At 44.3% G+C, this 18,238-nt stretch overlaps 1 protein-coding gene across 1 annotated transcript in view; it reads left to right on the forward strand.

Annotated features, from left to right (window-relative positions):
* RFC1 (replication factor C subunit 1) overlaps positions 1-18,238 on the forward strand; it is a 1,497,679-nt gene that overhangs the window by 268,568 nt on the left and 1,210,873 nt on the right. The window contains exon 3 of the mRNA XM_044063570.1: positions 8,323-8,552. Within this exon, the coding sequence (XP_043919505.1) occupies positions 8,323-8,552 (230 nt within the window). The remainder of the gene's footprint in view (positions 1-8,322; positions 8,553-18,238) is intronic.

Here is an 18,238-nt window from a genome sequence, read left to right on the forward strand (position 1 = left end):
CACAGGAACCCCACTCGGCTTTCCTGAGAACACTGGAAAATATGAAGGTCTCTCCAAACACCATTATATTGGGTGACTTCAACTACCCAAACATTGATTGGGAAAACTACTCAAGCCCAAACACCCTCGCCCAACAGTTCCTAGAATTTATAAACTCAAATGCTATGGAACAACTGGTTACCACTCCCACAAGAGGGGAAAAACCTATTGGACCTGGTCATCACCAACATGGATGGGGTCTCTATGTTCCACACCAGAGGTATACCCCTCATTGGTAAGATCAGACCCTAAATTAATCTCACTGGACATCCATATTCCGTCCCCACCTCCAGCCAAGGAAACCATGGTGAAGAACTTCTCAAAAGCAAACTTCACTCTTCTCAAAACCGAGGTGGAATCCTTCAAAGGCCCTGGGCCAGTGGAAACTACGGCCCAAAATGCAGAATCCTTTAACAAAAGCATTCTATGAACACCTACAGGAATGCATGGAGCATGCTATCCCAAATAAAACCAGGCAGTAGAAGCACAGTCTTAGGGGTAAGAGGTTTAGGTACATCTGTGCTACAGATATAGATACTGAGGATTCTGTGTCTGTCTCCAATAACTAACATTTACTACTTGGGAATCTATCCAAATTTTAATTACTGTTACAGTTCCTTCCCCAAAAAAGATAGGTCAGTTGTGTAAGTTCCTTCATGTAACAGCAGATGTTCTTCGTGTTTCACTGTTGCAGTCATCACACTTGGGTTATCTGCCTGCAGGTAGCCCAAAGTCAGCCCGAATACCAGAGTTTTCGGATTTCTGGATCTGATGCTGTTGCCTCTTCCATGAAGTCAGGTCGTCAGGGGTATAAAACATGCAGCCGACGCCACTACATCAGCTTTTCTTGCTGTGCGGGAGCCCAAAGTAGAAGCAGTTCACAAGTGCCGGTCAGCCGCTAACTGAAATTTTCATTTTTCGAGTTTCAAACCTGAAGTCTTCTAAAGCTAAGTACCCCATTAGGGATCCTTTTTTCTTTCTCGAACTGATGTCAGAAAAAGTTAACCAGCGTCTTGCCTGTGGAAAGCAAATACCTCACAGAGATTTTCATTCTTATTGTGTCACCTGTTTAGGCCCTGACCACGGCGTTCCTCGCTGTCGGTTTTGTGCCTTGTTCAACGTGGGAACTATTCGTCGGGCTATCTGTCGCTAAATTCTTTCTCTCTCATTCTTCATTTTCCGAAATGGCTTTAAGCCATCCAACTACCGATCTTCCAAAAAAATGTAAGGATAAAGACAGACCGCATAGGTCCAAAACTGCCGACGACACTTTCGTTAAGCTAGTCGCCACTCCGATGGTACTCAGTGAGGCGCTTTCACAGCCCCTGATACCCACTTCTACAGATTCTCAGGCCTCTACTGAGACCCATTCAGAGTCCGGTATGCCACGAGGTGTTTCTTCGACTGTGGAATCTGCGGATGTCTCTACCCTGGATGGGTCTGGAGCCACTGTGCAGGCACTTGCTTCTGAGGGTGTATTCAGGCCTTCCGATGTTCGTATTAAACAAACTACTTCGTTTTTGACTAAAACTACCAAATTTCTCAGGCCCAGAGTTCTCACTATACCTAGGAAACTGACAACAAAAGCGCATTCTCGAGCTCCCATGCCTCAGAAACAAATGCTTAGAATGACTGAAGATCTTATTACTTTAGGAGAAGTCAGCCTTCCCCTTCTAAAAAACACAGAATTGATTTTCCTTCTGATTCTACAGACCATGAGTCCGATGACTCTGACCCCTCTGATTACCAGGACATAGTTATCCACCTATGAGGATTCAGATGCAGAGGATTCCATTCCCTCTGCCTCCCCTCCAGAGGACTTTTCTTTCGGTGAAACCTTGCCTACCCTAAGAGAGCATTTCCGCTGGGAATGCCAGGACTACCCTAAGTCAAAAAAGAGACTCTGGGAATTTTTAGACTTGCCTCAGCATAGGCCTCTATCTATGCCCCCCCCCCTGTCTTGGATATTGTAGATGATGTCTTCATGGAATCCAGTCTTACCCTTGATACTATCTCCAGCTCCTAGAAAGCCTGACAGGTACTACAGAGTAGCTGACTCTCACAAATTTCTCTTTAAATATCCTATTGCAGATCCAGAGACCATTTCCCAGGGACCTAAAGGTATTAAGGCTACTACAGCCAAAAAACCCTACCCATTCGGGCAGGGATTCTAGGGCTTTAGACAGATGGGGTAAGAAGGTATATACTTCTGCAACTCTTGCATCAAGGCTTTAAGTACCAGCAGTGTATTGTGGAACTAATTACACAAAAAATGTTGATTCCTGATTGTGCAGAAAATAAAGATTTACAAGAGTTAATGCATTCTGCTAACCAAAGTGGTAAACATACCTTGCAATGTGGTTTTGATGACTTAGAAGCATCTTGCAGAGCTGCTCTCACTGGGTCTGTTCTGAGAAGGCATGCTTGGCTGAAGGAACAAATCTTGCCAGACCATGTCAAAGCAAAATTACTAGATGCTCCATTAAATCAAAAATGTTTGTTTGGCACAAAAGCAGACATTCTTAAGACGTTCGAAAAAGCTAAATCTATGCAAACTGTTAAAGGTTTCTTACAGGTACTGCCACCTAGATTCAGTAAGCATTAGCCTTCGAAGTACTGGTCCTTTCCAGTCCCTCCCAGGCCTTCTCAGTCCAAACCTAGGGACAACAGACCACAAAGACTACAGTCTCAGGGTATGCACAGATCTAAACAATGGAGTGCTCCCACCTCAAAAACAGGGAGTGGTAAGCCACCCTCTTATGGAAAAAGTTCACAGTGACTTCTCCTGCATCCTTCCCAGCCATACCCAAGTACTTGCACCCCTAGGAGGAAAACTCGCCCTGCATGCAAAAAACTGGGAATACATTACCCAGGACCGTTGGGTCTTAAACATTGTATCCCAGGGATACAGATTCTGCTTCCATTCACTGCCAACCCCAAGCGATTGGCAGACCTTCCCTCAAACCAGTGGGCAGAGGCCCAAAAGCAAGTACTTTCTCTTCTCAGTATCAGGGCTATTCAACCTGTTCCAACAGAGCAAAGGGGACAGGGTTTCTACTCCAGACTTTTCTGGTGGCCAGAAAAAAAAAATCTTGGCGCCCTATCCTGGATCTGTCAATTCTCAACACCTTCCTAGTGGTACCAAAGTTCAACATGCTTACACTCCAACAGCTGCTGCCTCTGCTAGCCAAGGACTCATGGCTGGTCACCCTAGACTTAAAAGAAGCTCATCTGCACACCCCCATAAGGGAATCTTGCAGGAAATATCCATGTTTCAGGGCAGGCTCTATGCACTCAGTTCTCTACACTTCCCTTTGGCTTATCTACTGTGCCCAGGGTATTCACAAAGTGCCTGGCTCCAGCCATTCAATACTGCAGGCAGAGAAACAATCAAATTTACCCATACTTGGACGATTGCCTGATTCAGGCGGGCAGTCAGGAGTTGCTACTTCAGAACCTGACATTTGCAAAGAGACCTCCTAACTTCTCTGGGGTATACCATCAACGAAAAGAAATCACATCTGGTCCCCAGCCAAGAAATTTTGAACACAACTTCCCAGATGGCATTCCTCACTCCAGAAAAAGCAGGTTTATTTGACAAATTACTTTAAACTATTGGCCACCTAAACCCAGCTATCTGCAGGAAAAATACTGCAAGCCCTAGGGTTCATGGCCTCATACATTCTCCTGATTCCATATGCAAGACTGCTTATGAGGAAACTTCAATGGTACTTCTGGTGTCAACATTCTCAGGACCTGGAAACAGTGATTCTGATCATTCTTTGCCTAAGGACAGAGTTCCTTTGGTGGGCAGAGGCCTGCAACCACAAGGGACTCCCTTTCACTCAACCCTCCGCTGCCCAAACCCTGACAACAGACTCATCAGAGTATGCATGGGGGGCTCACATGGCAGGCAAATGCATTCAAGGCAAATGGAGCCCAGGACAAATGCACCTGCATATGAATCAAAAAGTAATGTTAGCTGTACAGAATGCACTGACAGCCTTCAAATACCTTATCCTTCCAGGACAACTCTTGATAAAGACAGCAACACCACCACAGTCATGTGGTACATAAACAAACAGGAGGGAACTCATTCCTACTCACTCTGCAGGTTAGCCATGGCTCTGTGGAACACAGCCTTGAGCAACCAAGTGCACCTGCAAGCTCAATTCCTGCCAGGCAAACAAAATTCTCTGGCAGACAACTTAAGCAGAAATCTAATGGAACCGAACGAGTGGAAACTGGAACCCAGTTCATTCAAGCTTCTAATCCACAAGTGGGGGACACCAGAGGTGGACCTCTTTGCTTTCCTCCAGAACCATCAATTGATCAAATTTTGCACCAGAACTCCCCACAGCCAAGCATGGAAAGTGGATGCCCTGTCCTTTACATGGGAAAACCTCTCAATCCATACCTTTCCCCCTCTGCCCCTCCTCTCGAAAGTGCTACTCAAGAACAAACAGGACAGGCCAAGGACAATCCTTATTGCACCTGACTGGCCACGCCAGCACTGGTACCCACTTTACGCAGTCTGACAACAGTGCCACCCTGGCACTTGCATCAGACCCCCTCTCTGCTGTCCCAGCAGAAGGGCCAGATTTTGCATCCTCAGCTGCAAACCCTGAACCTAGCAGCCTGGCTTATTCCCTGAATACATCACCAGCAGCCCTCAGCAAACAGGTGCTGGATGTCATCTTTGAGGGCAGGAGGCCTAGTACTAGGAAATCCTATTCAGAAAAGTTGAAAAGATAATGTTCTTGGAGCCAATCTCAGGGAGAGGACACAGCCATGCCCACATTACCTCAAATACTAGATTATCTAGCATAGCTGCTCCACAAAGGCAAATCCTTCTCATCCATTAAGATTCATGCCTCTGCCATCTCAGCTCATTACAATACTGAGTCACCACTCTTCTCTCACCCTCTGGTCAAACAGTTCTTGAGAGGAGCTAACAATTTAAGACCCCCGAGGAGCGCTCCCACTCCTGCCTGGGACCTTAACTTTGTACTAGAGAACCTAACGCTTCCTCCTTTTGAGCCTGCTGCTACAGCAGAGTTAAACTTCCTCTCTTGGAAAACAGCCTTACTTCTAGCCATCACTTCAGCAAGAAGAGTGTGAGTTACGGGCCCTTATGGCTGTGGAATCCTCCATTGTCTTCCATGCGGACAAGATTTCCCTCCGGACTAACCCATCATTTATGCCCAAGGTGGTATCCAGTGTGGCTTTAAACCAATCCTTCCATTTACCAACCTTTTTTTCCTAATCTTCAGAATAAAAGGGAAAGGATCCTGCACTCCTTGGACATACACAGACAGCTTAGGTTCTACCCTGACAGGACTAAACTGCTCAGAAAATCTGACCAGCTGCTAGTCAGCTTGGTTACAGGGGCAGAGGGCTGCGCCATTTCAAAGCAAACCATCTCCAAATGGATAGCACACTGCATCCGTTTCTGCTACAAGCACCATAGAAAACCTCCCCCACAGGGGATCAGAACCCATTCCACTAGGGCTACCTCAACCTCTACAGCATTTCTCAGGGGAGTCCCTACCAGGGACATCCTGGAAGCTGCAACCTGGAGTTCAGTACACACCTTCACCAAGCATTACCACTTGCCTATCTTTTCTAAGTCCAGAGCTGGATTTGCTACAGCAGTCTTACAAGGTCTTTTAGCCAGCCCTAATACATCTTGACTGCCTCCACCCTTCTTCAGCTTTGGGAATCAACCCAAGTGTGATGACTGCAACAGTGAAACACGAAGAACATAGTACAGTTGCGTACACTTAACATAAATGTAGATGTTAGAGTGTATTCACTGTTGCAGCCCTGGTTACCCTCTCTCCAGCCCCCTGACTTTTCTATACTTTCCGCCTGTCCTCTTTTTTGGCCATATCTTATGGCAATGGTATTTACTTTTTACTGGAAATGTTCCACACCATGTAATTGCTTCCTATTTTGGGTGCTCCTGATATTTGGGACAAGAAAAACTGATATAATGGCATCGGCTGCATGTTTTATACCCCTGACGACCTGACTTCATGGAAGAGGCGACATCATCAGACACAGAAATCCCAAGACTCTGGTATTCAGGCCGACTGAGGGCTTCCTGCAGGCAGAGAACCCAAATGTGATAACTGCAACAGTGAATACACTCTAACATCTACATTTATGGTAAGTATACACAACTGTACTATCTTTAAAGAGACTTCATAGTAACAATAAAGCTTCTTTTTTTTCCATTCCGTTAGGTAATCGTGTGTAGTTATGTCTTTTAAAATTACGTTGTACTACTCCTCTTAAACTAATAGTGACATTTTGTTTGCTGCAGGGAAATACTTCCCTTTTTGGGTCCATTGCGGACTGAATACCATAAGGCAGCACATGACACTACTGGGGATATGCTAGTGACTCATGATCTATACATTTTCACCTTAGTAGGCAAAGGCCATCATTGGTCCTTCAATAGAAGAATGGAGCAGCTGATGAAAGACAACTCCATCTGGAGAAAAAAAGAGAACAATGGGTTGGTTATCTCAAAAGTTTTGATTTACTCTTAGTGTTTTCTTCTCAAAAGTATACTGTTATTTTAAGTACCTTGTACAACTGTGCTGTATCTCAAAACCTGAAACATTTGTAACTCACACACACAACATTGACTGCTTTTGGCTAAGTAACAAGAAATAGATGTACTAGCCTGCATATGGCATTACTGTGCCCAAAGCGTGTGCTGAAAGTGTTTTTAGATTCAGCTCATCAGTCAGGATTTGTTAAAACAGATAGGTAATATTGGCTGACCAGTATAGGGTAGACAGCACCGGCTTGAGTGAACAGAGATGTTGATACATAATCATGAAGTGTTTTAGCAAGGCAGAAATAGGGGCTCCTACAAGAATGACTTTATAATAGTGGGAAAGATAACAGTAGTATAATTTTATGGTAATGAGAGCTGAAATGATTCTTTGGGAGGGGGCTTTCCATTGTCTGTGTCATTGTTGAAAACATCAGCTGTAGTTATGTCCTGTTCTTAGTTCTTGCCTGCTGTGGACATGTTTGCAGTGAGGCGGCTCTAGCTACCAAATTTACAAGTTAATGTTGGTGTTTATAGGTAAGTACTAGGCTAGCTGCCCTTGCAGGCCATTTTAAACCTAGACAATTTAGATGATAAATCAAACCCTGTACCTTGTGTCTGCGAGGGTAAATACCTACACCATTATGCCAGCCTCCCATAGAAATGAGAAATAACATTAAATGTTTAATCATGACAGTTTTATAACCCATAAATAAAAATGCAGTAAATTATGTATTTTTTTTCTCAGACTCTGTATCCATTTCATGACTTTTAGAAATACTATTTAGATTTTGCTTGTCTCATCAGGGTTTTACAATTTATTTGTGGTCTGAAGGCAATATGTTTTGATCAACATTGTATGAAGAAGTATGCTGTCTCAAAAAGACAACAGTATATTGGAAAATGTATGCCTTGAGCAATTTGTGTTGGTTTTGTACAGGCTACTACTGGATTTTATCAGGTCTCCATTTTTGATATAATAAATTTAACTGTTTCCTAAATATGAAACTTGTGACCTTTTGTAGAAATCCATTTTATTTATCATGTTAAAAGTATGTGCGTAAAAAAATTATCAACAAATAGAATCCTTTAAGAAAGCACTGAACCTGAATAAAGTATTGCTGTTAACCATTGCTAGCAAGCATTTACTGTATGTTTTAAAGAAAACGAAAAATCATTTTTATTTCAGTATATGCATTTGAGACCTGCACTGTACCACTGCTTCAGAGATTTTTCCACATTTCTCCAGAAGCCATGTTTGTTTACTGTTTGTGTATGGAATAAGTGGACTGGTCTAGTGACCCTTTTTAGCCGTAACCAGAACTCAAACAGCAGAAACTACATCAGTCTTTCACCTTTGTTGTAAATATGCTCAACTTTTTAAAGATAATTTTCTTAAATTTTTTTTGTTATGGAATTGAGGTAAAGGCTAACTTTTTAAAATAATATTGCATAGCTTATGATGTGTGGAAGTGCATGCTGTAGGGCAGCGAGTCTCTGGATCTTTGGACTTAATTGTGTTTTTAGGAATCTGAGCATCCCGCGTTGCTCGTGTGGTTGCATTTGCCACTCAGAAAAGCTGTAAATAAGCATATTGATATGCCAAAAACTTGATTTTGAAACTGTTCAACTTGAATTAAATTTAGTATGCTCCTTGGTAGTGAAACTGGTTTGACTGCAAACTGTTTAAAGACTTCATTCCTATTTGTGTTTAGACGAAGAAGATTCTGACATAAAGACACCTCCCAAAAGTAAAGAAAATGGCATTTGTGCAGTCAGCCACCCAGGAGCATCTGACAGTGGAAAAAAAGTAAATGCCAAACCACAGGTGAAAGTTAAACCATTTTCTCCTGTGAAACTGACACCAACATCAGTACTTGATTATTTTGGAAGCAGCAGCATCCAGCGATCAGCCAAAAAAATTGTGGCCAGCAAACTGAAACCAGTAAGTGTTAAACATTAAGCTTCTTGTACTGTCTGCATGTATCCATGTTTACATAAAGCATCACCATAGTTTTGACTAACACCTCCTCACACTTTCGATGCGTGACAGTTAAAGCCAAAAAGGTGTGTAGATACTGAAACCCATACTGAATGCCTTTGTCAAGTTGTGTAATGAAAATGGCAAGCATTAATAAATTCATTAGGTAAAATGAGTAAGCATAATGGTCCGATTCCCATTTTATGGTGACACTTGGTGGCAACAAATAAAGGCCTATATTCAGGTTTTATTTGCAATAAACATGTCATTGTATATCATGGCACATAATTGCAATCTCTTTTCCACCACTGTTTTGGTTGCTGTCCGTTTTCCAGGAGATGGATGTACATGTGACTAGTAATATTGTTACTGACTGAGTCTGGTGATTATTTGAAACTAGTTTAGCAGCATTTGCAAACTAGTTCCCTTCAGTCCAGGGTGCATTACAACCCCACAAACTAAGTAACAATAGTATTTTTCTGACTGGCAGGGTGTGATAGACAAGTTGTGAAAAACTGACATCCTTGTAATTGTTTTTGTCAGTTGTGGTGTGTGCGCGCATGTGTGTACATTTGGGTGTGTATGTATATGTAAGAAAAGGTACAGCTTCTGTACTGCTCAGCTCCAGATTCCTTTCCCAAATGCTCCAGCTGCGTTAGTAGGCTGTGCTTGTAGTTGCAGTAGAAGTAAAGGGAAACAAATAAATAGTTATTTTTGAATTGTGCCCACAGGGTCATAGGTGTTTATTAAACTAATGACCACAAGGGCCTTTTTAAGCCTAGTCATGCATCCCAAATCTCTGACCAGCCCTGGTACCCTTGATAAGTGTAAGCAGAAGCTTGGGAGGTGAAACATTTACAAGCAGGGGCCTGGGAGATGAACCTTTTTCAGGCTGCTTGGGTCTATTATAGACACAGATGACAAACCAGGGATCGTACCTCTCAACCTCTTAAAGCAAGAAGTCTGGGCAAAGCCCAACAAAATGGGGGACGACTATGATAAAGGTCGAAAAATAGGGACATATCTAAAATATTGGTCTTATTAGAAAGTTGCTAGAGTAACAGGGTTTGTTTTAACATACATTTTCTGAAGGATTTGAAGTCTGAAATGAAAAAGTATGTCATTATTTAGTGACTTCAACTCAGATCGGTTGAGTGATTTGCCAGAAAGCCACAAATTTTATGAGGAACAAACTAAAAATATGGGCCAAAAGTCTCGACATTTTGTGAAAATCTGGCCAGTTGAGAGGTATGCCAGGGATAAATTTCCATTGGGTTGAGGAGGAACTCTGCTTCACATGGATGGGGAGCCTATTCCAGGGAAGTGTTAGTCTCTGGGATACATACCTGTCTGTCGTCCAGGTCTGTTTATATCACAGGCAAAGTTAAGTCTTTAGAATGGGTATTCTGGTGCTGCTTATTTTGTGGATTTGCAGGAGGTCCATCAGAATGGGTTTTGACAGTGCCTTGTATGTATGCTAGACATAGATCTCCCCTCAACAGTCTGTAGGACATAGAATACAGGGGTAGAATACAGGGGGTAGGGCCTTGAGGTGGTCTGCATCTGTCCTTTCTGTACAGTGCTGTCTGAACTGTGACATACCAGGTTTGCTGTTAGCAATTTTTTTCAGTTAACTGAGTTTTGTAACTGTAATGTATTGTCCCTGTAGTATTAAAGCCTATCCTCGTATGCTGGGCACTAGCAACATATTTTTTAAGCAATATAAATATAACCTGTTTAACATAGTGTGCAATCTCTATGTGCGGCGCATTTGTTATTTTGGCATTGATTGCTGATAACCAATTATATAATAATATATTTACACTAATCAAAAATCCACGGTGGTACAGCGGTAGCGTTACCTCACAGCAAGAGTTTCCACTGTTCGATTCTCTGCTGGATTGCTTTCTGTGTGGAGTCTGCATGCCCTCCCTGCGGTCGAGTGGCATGCGTGAATGGGCGGGACTTCGCTGAAGGTTGGGCATCGGGCTGGCAACTCGGCACCATAAAAAATCGACTGCCAATCAGTGGACCGAAGTTCCGCTGTGGTGACCCCTAAACGGGAAAAGCCGAAAAGAAAGAAAGAAGTAGCCTCATCAGACAGTCAGGGCCTGCATTCAGTTATTCAGTTACCAATAATTTTGCATTGTTAAAACATGTAAATCAAGGAAAAAAAATCAGCTGTTCTTTCCAGTCTTAATTCCATATTTGATTTAACGTCGCTCATTAAACAAAAACAGTTAACCTCGCTAATTAAATATTTACAACATAATATGAGATTAGGAATTAGTTGGTGACCATATTGTTTTATTTTCATTATTTTACAAGTCATAACAACAGGACCAGAGACATCTCTTCTTCCACGGGGTCTGTATCAATCTTGAATACTTTGTTTCACTTCTTCAAGCTCAGATTTCATTGCAGCATCCCATATAGCCCATTTTATTGTATCTGAACTCTAATAGCTCAGCTCCATCTCTGTAATCTTTTTCACCTCTCTTATTGATGGAGTGTCTTTGGTTTTATGTTTCTAGTTCTAGCTTTATTAGCCACTATCAGCATTAATGATAGCAGAACTTTCACGTCTTTAGTACATTTTTTATACCAAGTTAGCTAAAACATTAATATACAAAGGTTAAATTCTCTTTCAGGTACAAGATTTAGCATATTCAAGTCATATGCTGAATCAACTTTGCATTTTTTTCAAAAGTATGCTCTCATGAACCTGTTTCTGAACCATCACATCTCCAAACATATGTCTCTTGTCTGCAGGAATATTTTTAAAAGTCTGTTAGGGTTAGAGAAATATTAAATTCTAAATATTTATTGATTTAGTTGCATATCTAGGAATAAGACACATTTACCTCCACTGATCATCTTTAGTATCTTTGATTTTCTTACCTCATGCTGGTTTTAACTCTGTACTGTATTGTCTCTTCATATCTATATTGCCTTATATGCTGTACTTCTCTACTTCTGCTATATCTATTCTGACCACAGTTATCAAGTCTACTGTTTATTTATTTAAACATTTATTTATCGGGCAAGTCCGATTGGGCACAGGTACTTTTTCAGTGGAGGCCTGGGGAGAGAAGCTCCAGTTAAGCAAAATTACAAGTTTGAGTTAGTTACAAGTAGTATAAGACTCGCACAAAAACATAGTATGTGAGAGTGTTCAATCTCGCCGTTTGTTCTTACACCTGGGTTCGGAGCCGATCCTCGGCTCCGTGTCGGCCGCTTGACAAAGCTCTGCATCGAGAAGAAGCTCGAGACCAACCTAACTCCCACAATCCCCCTCTGCCTTTACCTCAGATCTAGTTTGCCGCTGCAAAGATCGCATCATTTTGTTGAGCTCGGACCACCTGAAAGCTAAGATTGATTATTTCTTATAATTCTTTCATTAGTTTTTTGTATTCAAATATTTCTGATTGAGTGTTTGTATGTGTGAGTAGTGTATCGAGGGTTTCTCGGGTCCGTATATAAGTTTTATATACTTTATATACTTTTGAGTTGCCTCGGGGCCTACCCCACCCTTAACTGGATTTGACTACTGGATGTGACTTAAGTTTCAGGATTTGACTATTACTGGCTTTGACTTATTCTCTGGATTTGACATTAATTACAGGATTGTACACTGTTTTCTGGATTTATTACCATGTCAGAAAAAGCTAAGTCTGGCTTTAAACGTTGCCAATGTGGACAGAAGATGTCTGTCACAGACAATCATAGTTCCTGCGTCTACTGTCTTGGCCCTCTCCATCTGCAGGAAGACTGCTCTATCTGTCATTCATTCAGTGGAAGGGTCATGAAAGATAGGCGCAGGAAACTTATGGATAGGGGTCTTCTAAAACCTACTTTTCAAGAGGCTCTGGATGCATCAGACCAGGCATCTAAAGCCTCGAAGGAATCGAAGACGTCTGAGCCCAAGTTATCGGCTCTGAGCTCTTCATTTAAAGTTCGAAAACCGGTTCCACAGACTTCGGGGCCGAGTGTTGAACTGTTGTCAGTTACCGAGCCTCGAGTCTTGGAACCGGTGACGGAGCTCCCTCCTCCTGCACTTTTGAGGTCGGCTCCGTCTTCGATTCCTTCGACGCGTTCTTCCAGGCCCCTCTGACACCGATGTGGACCGCGTGGTGCAGAAATTGATGGAGAATATGGCCTTGTCCAAGCTCATCTCGGTCTCCTCCCAGCTGGTGTCGAGACTCGAAGGCCTTCCCTTATCTCCACCTGTTCCTCCTCCGAGGCCTATTCAGTCTTCGGAGCCGGGAGAGGCTGACCTGCTGATTGTGGAGCCCTCTGTTCCAGAGCCGTCCCTTTCTCGGTCGGTACCGTTCACCTCTACTCCGTCGGATCCAGTACTGGAGTCTCGGAGCCGAAGATCCATCCTGGGTTCCGGGACTGAGAATCGGACTGATGTTTCGGTTCCGACGCTCCCTCTCGGGGCCTCGCCTCGGATCGACTCGGCTCCGTCCTCGGGTTCGATGCCTTCGGTACCTGTCTCGGGGATTCCTCCGACTTCTTCGGAACCGGGGGATACCTCGACTCGGGACCCGGGGGCTTTCGAACTCATGAGGAAGGTGTTGTCTGTTCAGACAACCACTTCAGCAGATACAGCTTCTCCTTCCCATAAAGGGCCGTTATCCTCCTCTGCACCCACGGCTACATCCAAGCGTCGAGCACCAGTGTCTCAGCCACCCATAGAGGGTGCCCCCTCTTCCTCTGAGGCTTCTTCGGATGCCCCCCCCAGAGGAAGTTCCGAGGAAAAGATTGTGTAAGAGGAGACACTTAGATTCTCCACAAGAATCATTGACATCGGACACTGACTTAGATGAGTCAGAAGGGTCCCCAAAGTCACCCTCGGAGGATGTCTCCTTTTCTGACATCCTGGAGATCCTAAAGCAGAGAGGTGATTGGCAATCCCTTCCCCCTTCTGAGGATGAGTCAGTCTTGCTGAAGGCATTCGGTGCTCGCCCTTCCTCCTCCTGGGTCACTCCGCCCTTCGATGAGTTAATGGAGCTGATTGCTCGAAGGGCGTGGGAGACACCTGACACAGTGGAGCCAGTCCCTAGGAAGCCTAACAAATTTATTACTGCCCCCCAAGATAAGGCTTATCTGACAAAGGGAGTGCCAGTGGACGCTATGGTGGTGGCAGCGGCCACGAAAAAGGAGATGTCGGAATCTTCCTCATCTGTCCATCCACCTAATAGAGATTCTAGGACTATGGACAGATATGGGAAGCGCATTTTTAGTTCAGCGGCTTTTTCTATGCGATCCCTGAACTATTTGACCCACTTTACACGACTACAGAGGGATCTAGTCAGAGTTGGGAGATACCCTCCAGGGTACTACAGATGCTGCTGTCTCGGAGAAGGTTACAGCACATCTCAACACCCTTACTTCTATTGTTAACTCATCCATGAGGCTGATCTCATACGCAGCCGAAGGATCGAGTAGGGCAGCAGCTTCAGCGATTGCTCTTCGTAGGCAGTCCTGGATGCGCTTATGTTAATTTGCGGAAGCCTTCAAGTCTTCCTTTACTAACGCCCCATTTGATGGTGCCACTCTCTTTGGCCCTAAAGTAAAGGAGACCCTTACCCGGTGTGAGCAAGAGGGAAAGACTCTGTCTGCTGTCGGAGTCCGTTTTTCTACCCCATCCAGACCGTACCCCAAGGGGCAACGAGGTGGAAAGATGTGGTTTAGAAAACCCCAGGGTTCTTTTCCGGGCGCACAGGGTGATACCCCCTCCAGAGGCAGAGGAGGGGGTAGAGGTGGAAGACGTCGCCCTGGCGGCAGAGGGGGTCCGCAAAACCAAGGTGACAGGGATACACTCCTCGGGAAACCTTTTCAGCACTCCTGAGAGGAGGCCCGACTGTCCTGCTCTGGAGGCAGTCGGGGGTCGCTTAGCTTTGTACCCACAGGCCTGGCAAAATCTGACATCAGACAATTGGGTAAAAAGCGTTGTTACCAGAGGCTACAAAATTCCCTTTCTATTGCCCCCAATTCCACAGAAAAGACTTCCAGATGTGCCGCCCCATCTGCGAGGCCCTGCAGCTACAGAAATTTCAAAGCTGCTAGAAAAAAAGTCATCCAACCAGTCCCAGCGGACCAAAGAGGATTTGGAACTTACTCAAGGTTCTTTTTAGTTCCAAAGAAAACAGGGGACTGGAGGCCAATTCTGGACCTCAGCAAACTCAATACCTTTATCAAGAAAGAAAAGTTCCGAATGGTCACGCTTCAATCGATCCTTCCATTCTTAAAGAAGGACCACTGGATGTGCTCAATAGATCTAAAGGACGCATACTACCACATCAAAATGGCCAGGGCGTCCAGGGATCACTTGCGCTCCCGGCTGGGAGCCAGTCACTTTCAGTTTGAGCCCTGCCCTTTGGTCTGACCTCACCCCCAGGGTCTTCACCAAATGTATGGCAGTGGTAGCGTCTCACTTGAGGCGCCTCGGATTCCAGGTGTTTCCGTATCTGGACGACTGGCTCCTTTCTGCCACCACCAGTGTCGACTGATTCAGGCCAGGGATTACACACTACAGCTTTGTGTTCATCTCGAATTTCCGTAAATTTCGAAAAGTCCTTACTACAGCCATCACAGCATATCTCATTCATAGGAGCAGAATTGGATCGCAGTGCTTAATTCTAAGGCTTCCCCAGAAAGGATAGCATCCTGCAAAATCATATATCTCTTCTTCTCTCTTCCAGAAAGTCCCCAGCGAAACTGGTTCTGAAGGTTTTGGGCCTCATGGCAGCTTCTCTCATTGCCATACCCTTGGGAAGACTGCATATGAGGGTTCTTCAATGGCTTCTGTTTGCACAGTGGTCGTTCCAAAAGCTACCCCTAACACACGAGATCTACATCACAAACATATGCAAGTCGCACCTGGCTTGGTGGCTTCGAACTTGCAATCTATCCAACGGAAGACCCTTTGTGTTACCCACTCCAACAGCAACAGTGACCACGGACGCTTCCCTGATAGGGTGGGGGGGGCATCTTTCAGGGACACAGTCCAAGGCAAATGGACCAATGGAATACAATCTGCATATCAATGTTCTGGAGTTGAGGGCAGTGTTCCTAGCGTTGCAACACTTTGCTCCCCTTCTTCCTCTAGGGACAATTGCAGTCCAGACGGACAACATGTCTGTAGTCTGGTACATAAACAAGCAAGGGGGAACCAAGTCTTATCAACTATGCAGAGAGGCCATGAGAATCTGGCAATGGGCGGAGTCCACGGGTCGCTTTCTGATAGCAACGCACATCCCGGGTTATCCAATGTCATAGCGACAGGTTGAGCAGAGCCATCCTGTTACCTCACGAGTGGTCCCTCAAACAGTCAGTTGCGAAGGAGATTTTTCGCAAGTGGGGCCAGCCTTTCTGCGATCTGTTTGCGTCTCCAATGAATGCCAAATGCAGGAGCTATTTTGCCCTATTACCCCCTCCAGGGGAAGTCCCAAGGGACGCTCTGGTTCACGATTGGCCCCCGGGTCTCCTGTACGCTTTTCCTCCTGTTCCCCTGATTTCGAAATTTCTGCAGAAAGCCAGCAACCTGCAAAGGACAATTATCCTCATTGCCCCATTCTGGCCTCGTCAAATATGGTTTCCCTTTCTTCTAGAACACCAAATGCGGGAACCCTGGATCCTGGACCCAGAGCCGGATCTACTGACCCATTCGTCAGGGGCTCTCCACCCGTCGCTTCTTTCCCTCAAACTAGCAGCTTGGCTGCTCCACTTCCCTTCTTAGCCAGGTCTGATCTTCTATCCCCTGCAGTTCAAAATATCCTGGTGGCTTCTCATAAAGCATCCACTACGAGGACTTACACCAGTAAATGGAAGCGTTTTGTACATTGGGCAACTACACAACAACTGGATCCCTTAGTAGCTCCTCTGAATAAGGTCTTGGAGTTTTTGACCGAATTGTTCCACCAAGGGGCTTCTCCTGCCACTTTGAGAGTGCAATTAGCTGCCATATCAAACTTTCATGTGGGAGAAAGTGGGGCTCCTATTATGGCTCACAGGCTTTGTAAGGCGTTTCTAAAAGGATCCTTCCACATTAGACCTTCAGTTAGAACTCCTACTTCACCTTGGAACTTGAACCTTCTTTTGTCTCAGCTGATGCTACCACCTTTTGAACCAGCCTCTTCCTGTCCTTTGAAGTTTTTGTCATGGAAGACACTTTTTCTGGTGGCTATCACATCGGCCAGGCGGGTATCTGAGCTTCAAGCTCTTTCAGTTCAACATCCTTATTTGATTTTTCACCCTGACAGAGTTTCTCTTCGCACTAATCCATCCTTTCTTCCCAAAGTCTGCTCCGTTAATAATATTAATCAGTCCATTGAATTGCCCACATTTTTCAAGAATCACTCCAATAAATTGGAATATATGTTACACAAGTTAGACGTTCATAGACAACTCAGATTTTACTTGGACAGAACAAAGGATCACAGGAAAACAGACCAGCTCTTTGTAGCCTTCTCAGACAACAAGAAGGGTATGGCGGTCACAAAACGAACCTTGTCTAAATGGCTTACTGACTGTATTGTCTTTGTCTACACTGCCTCTGAGCAATCTTTACCTGTCAAGCCCAAAGGCCACTCTACAAGATCAGTATCTACATCCCTGGCTCATGCAGCTCACCTACCGTTAGACACTATTTGTGCGGCTGCTACTTGGTCTAAACCACATACCTTCATTTCTCATTACAACGTGGATAGGATTTCTAGGGACAGGGCAACCTTTGGTTCCACTGTGCTCAGGAACGTTCTCCCTTGAGTTCCTCAGGAACAAGGAGCTAGGGACGCTACCCAGGTGTAAGAACAAACGGCGAGATTGAACACTCTCACATATAGAAGTTATGTCCTTACCATAACGTTCCATGTGGAGTGTTCATCTCGCCTTTGTTCTTACATTCCCACCCTCCCTCCCTCAGGAAGAACGTCCAATTTAGGTGCCTGGTTTGTTCTCCGGCTTCTGCCTGGAACAGTTGTTCTATGTAATTACGTGTTTGTTGTTGGTATGATAGTGTTATGCTCTCTTCTCTTCTCTGCTGGTTTGCTTGCAAACTAGATCTGAGGTAAAGGCAGAGGGGGATTGTGGGAGTTAGGTTGGTCTCGAGCTTCTTCTCGATGCAGAGCTTTGTCAAGCGGCCGACACGGAGCCGAGGATCGGCTCCGAACCCAGGTGTAAGAACAAAGGCGAGATGAACACTCCACATGGAACGTTATGGTAAGGACATAACTTCTATTTATATACACTGCAAAAGAAAAAGGTGGCTTTTACTACTTGTGATTTAACAAAATTACCATCCAAACTCTGCATGTATTCATTGAAATGAACTCATAATACTAGACCTGCAAGTTGACCAGAGTACTGCAACTCAAAAATGTGTCTAGATTGATCACATTTTATCATATTTCCTTTTATGATGTACTTCCAAAATCTCATCTGTGCTTTCTTCCAAATGCTTATGACCTTCTCTTCCATGCGTTTCTTACTATATACTGTGTAACCTGTCCTATTTTTACAGTGACTAAATTCCTTCAACATAAAGACTTGTTTAATACTGTGTATTTGTACATACACACACAAACGGTTGTATATATTATTCTTTATATTAATTTCCTAGATCTGTCCAAGTGCAATTATGT

The sequence above is a fragment of the Protopterus annectens genome, chromosome 2.part1 (genome assembly GCF_019279795.1).
Source record: "Protopterus annectens isolate FY-2018-M chromosome 2.part1, PAN1.0, whole genome shotgun sequence".
Taxonomy (NCBI): Eukaryota; Metazoa; Chordata; order Ceratodontiformes; family Protopteridae; genus Protopterus; species Protopterus annectens.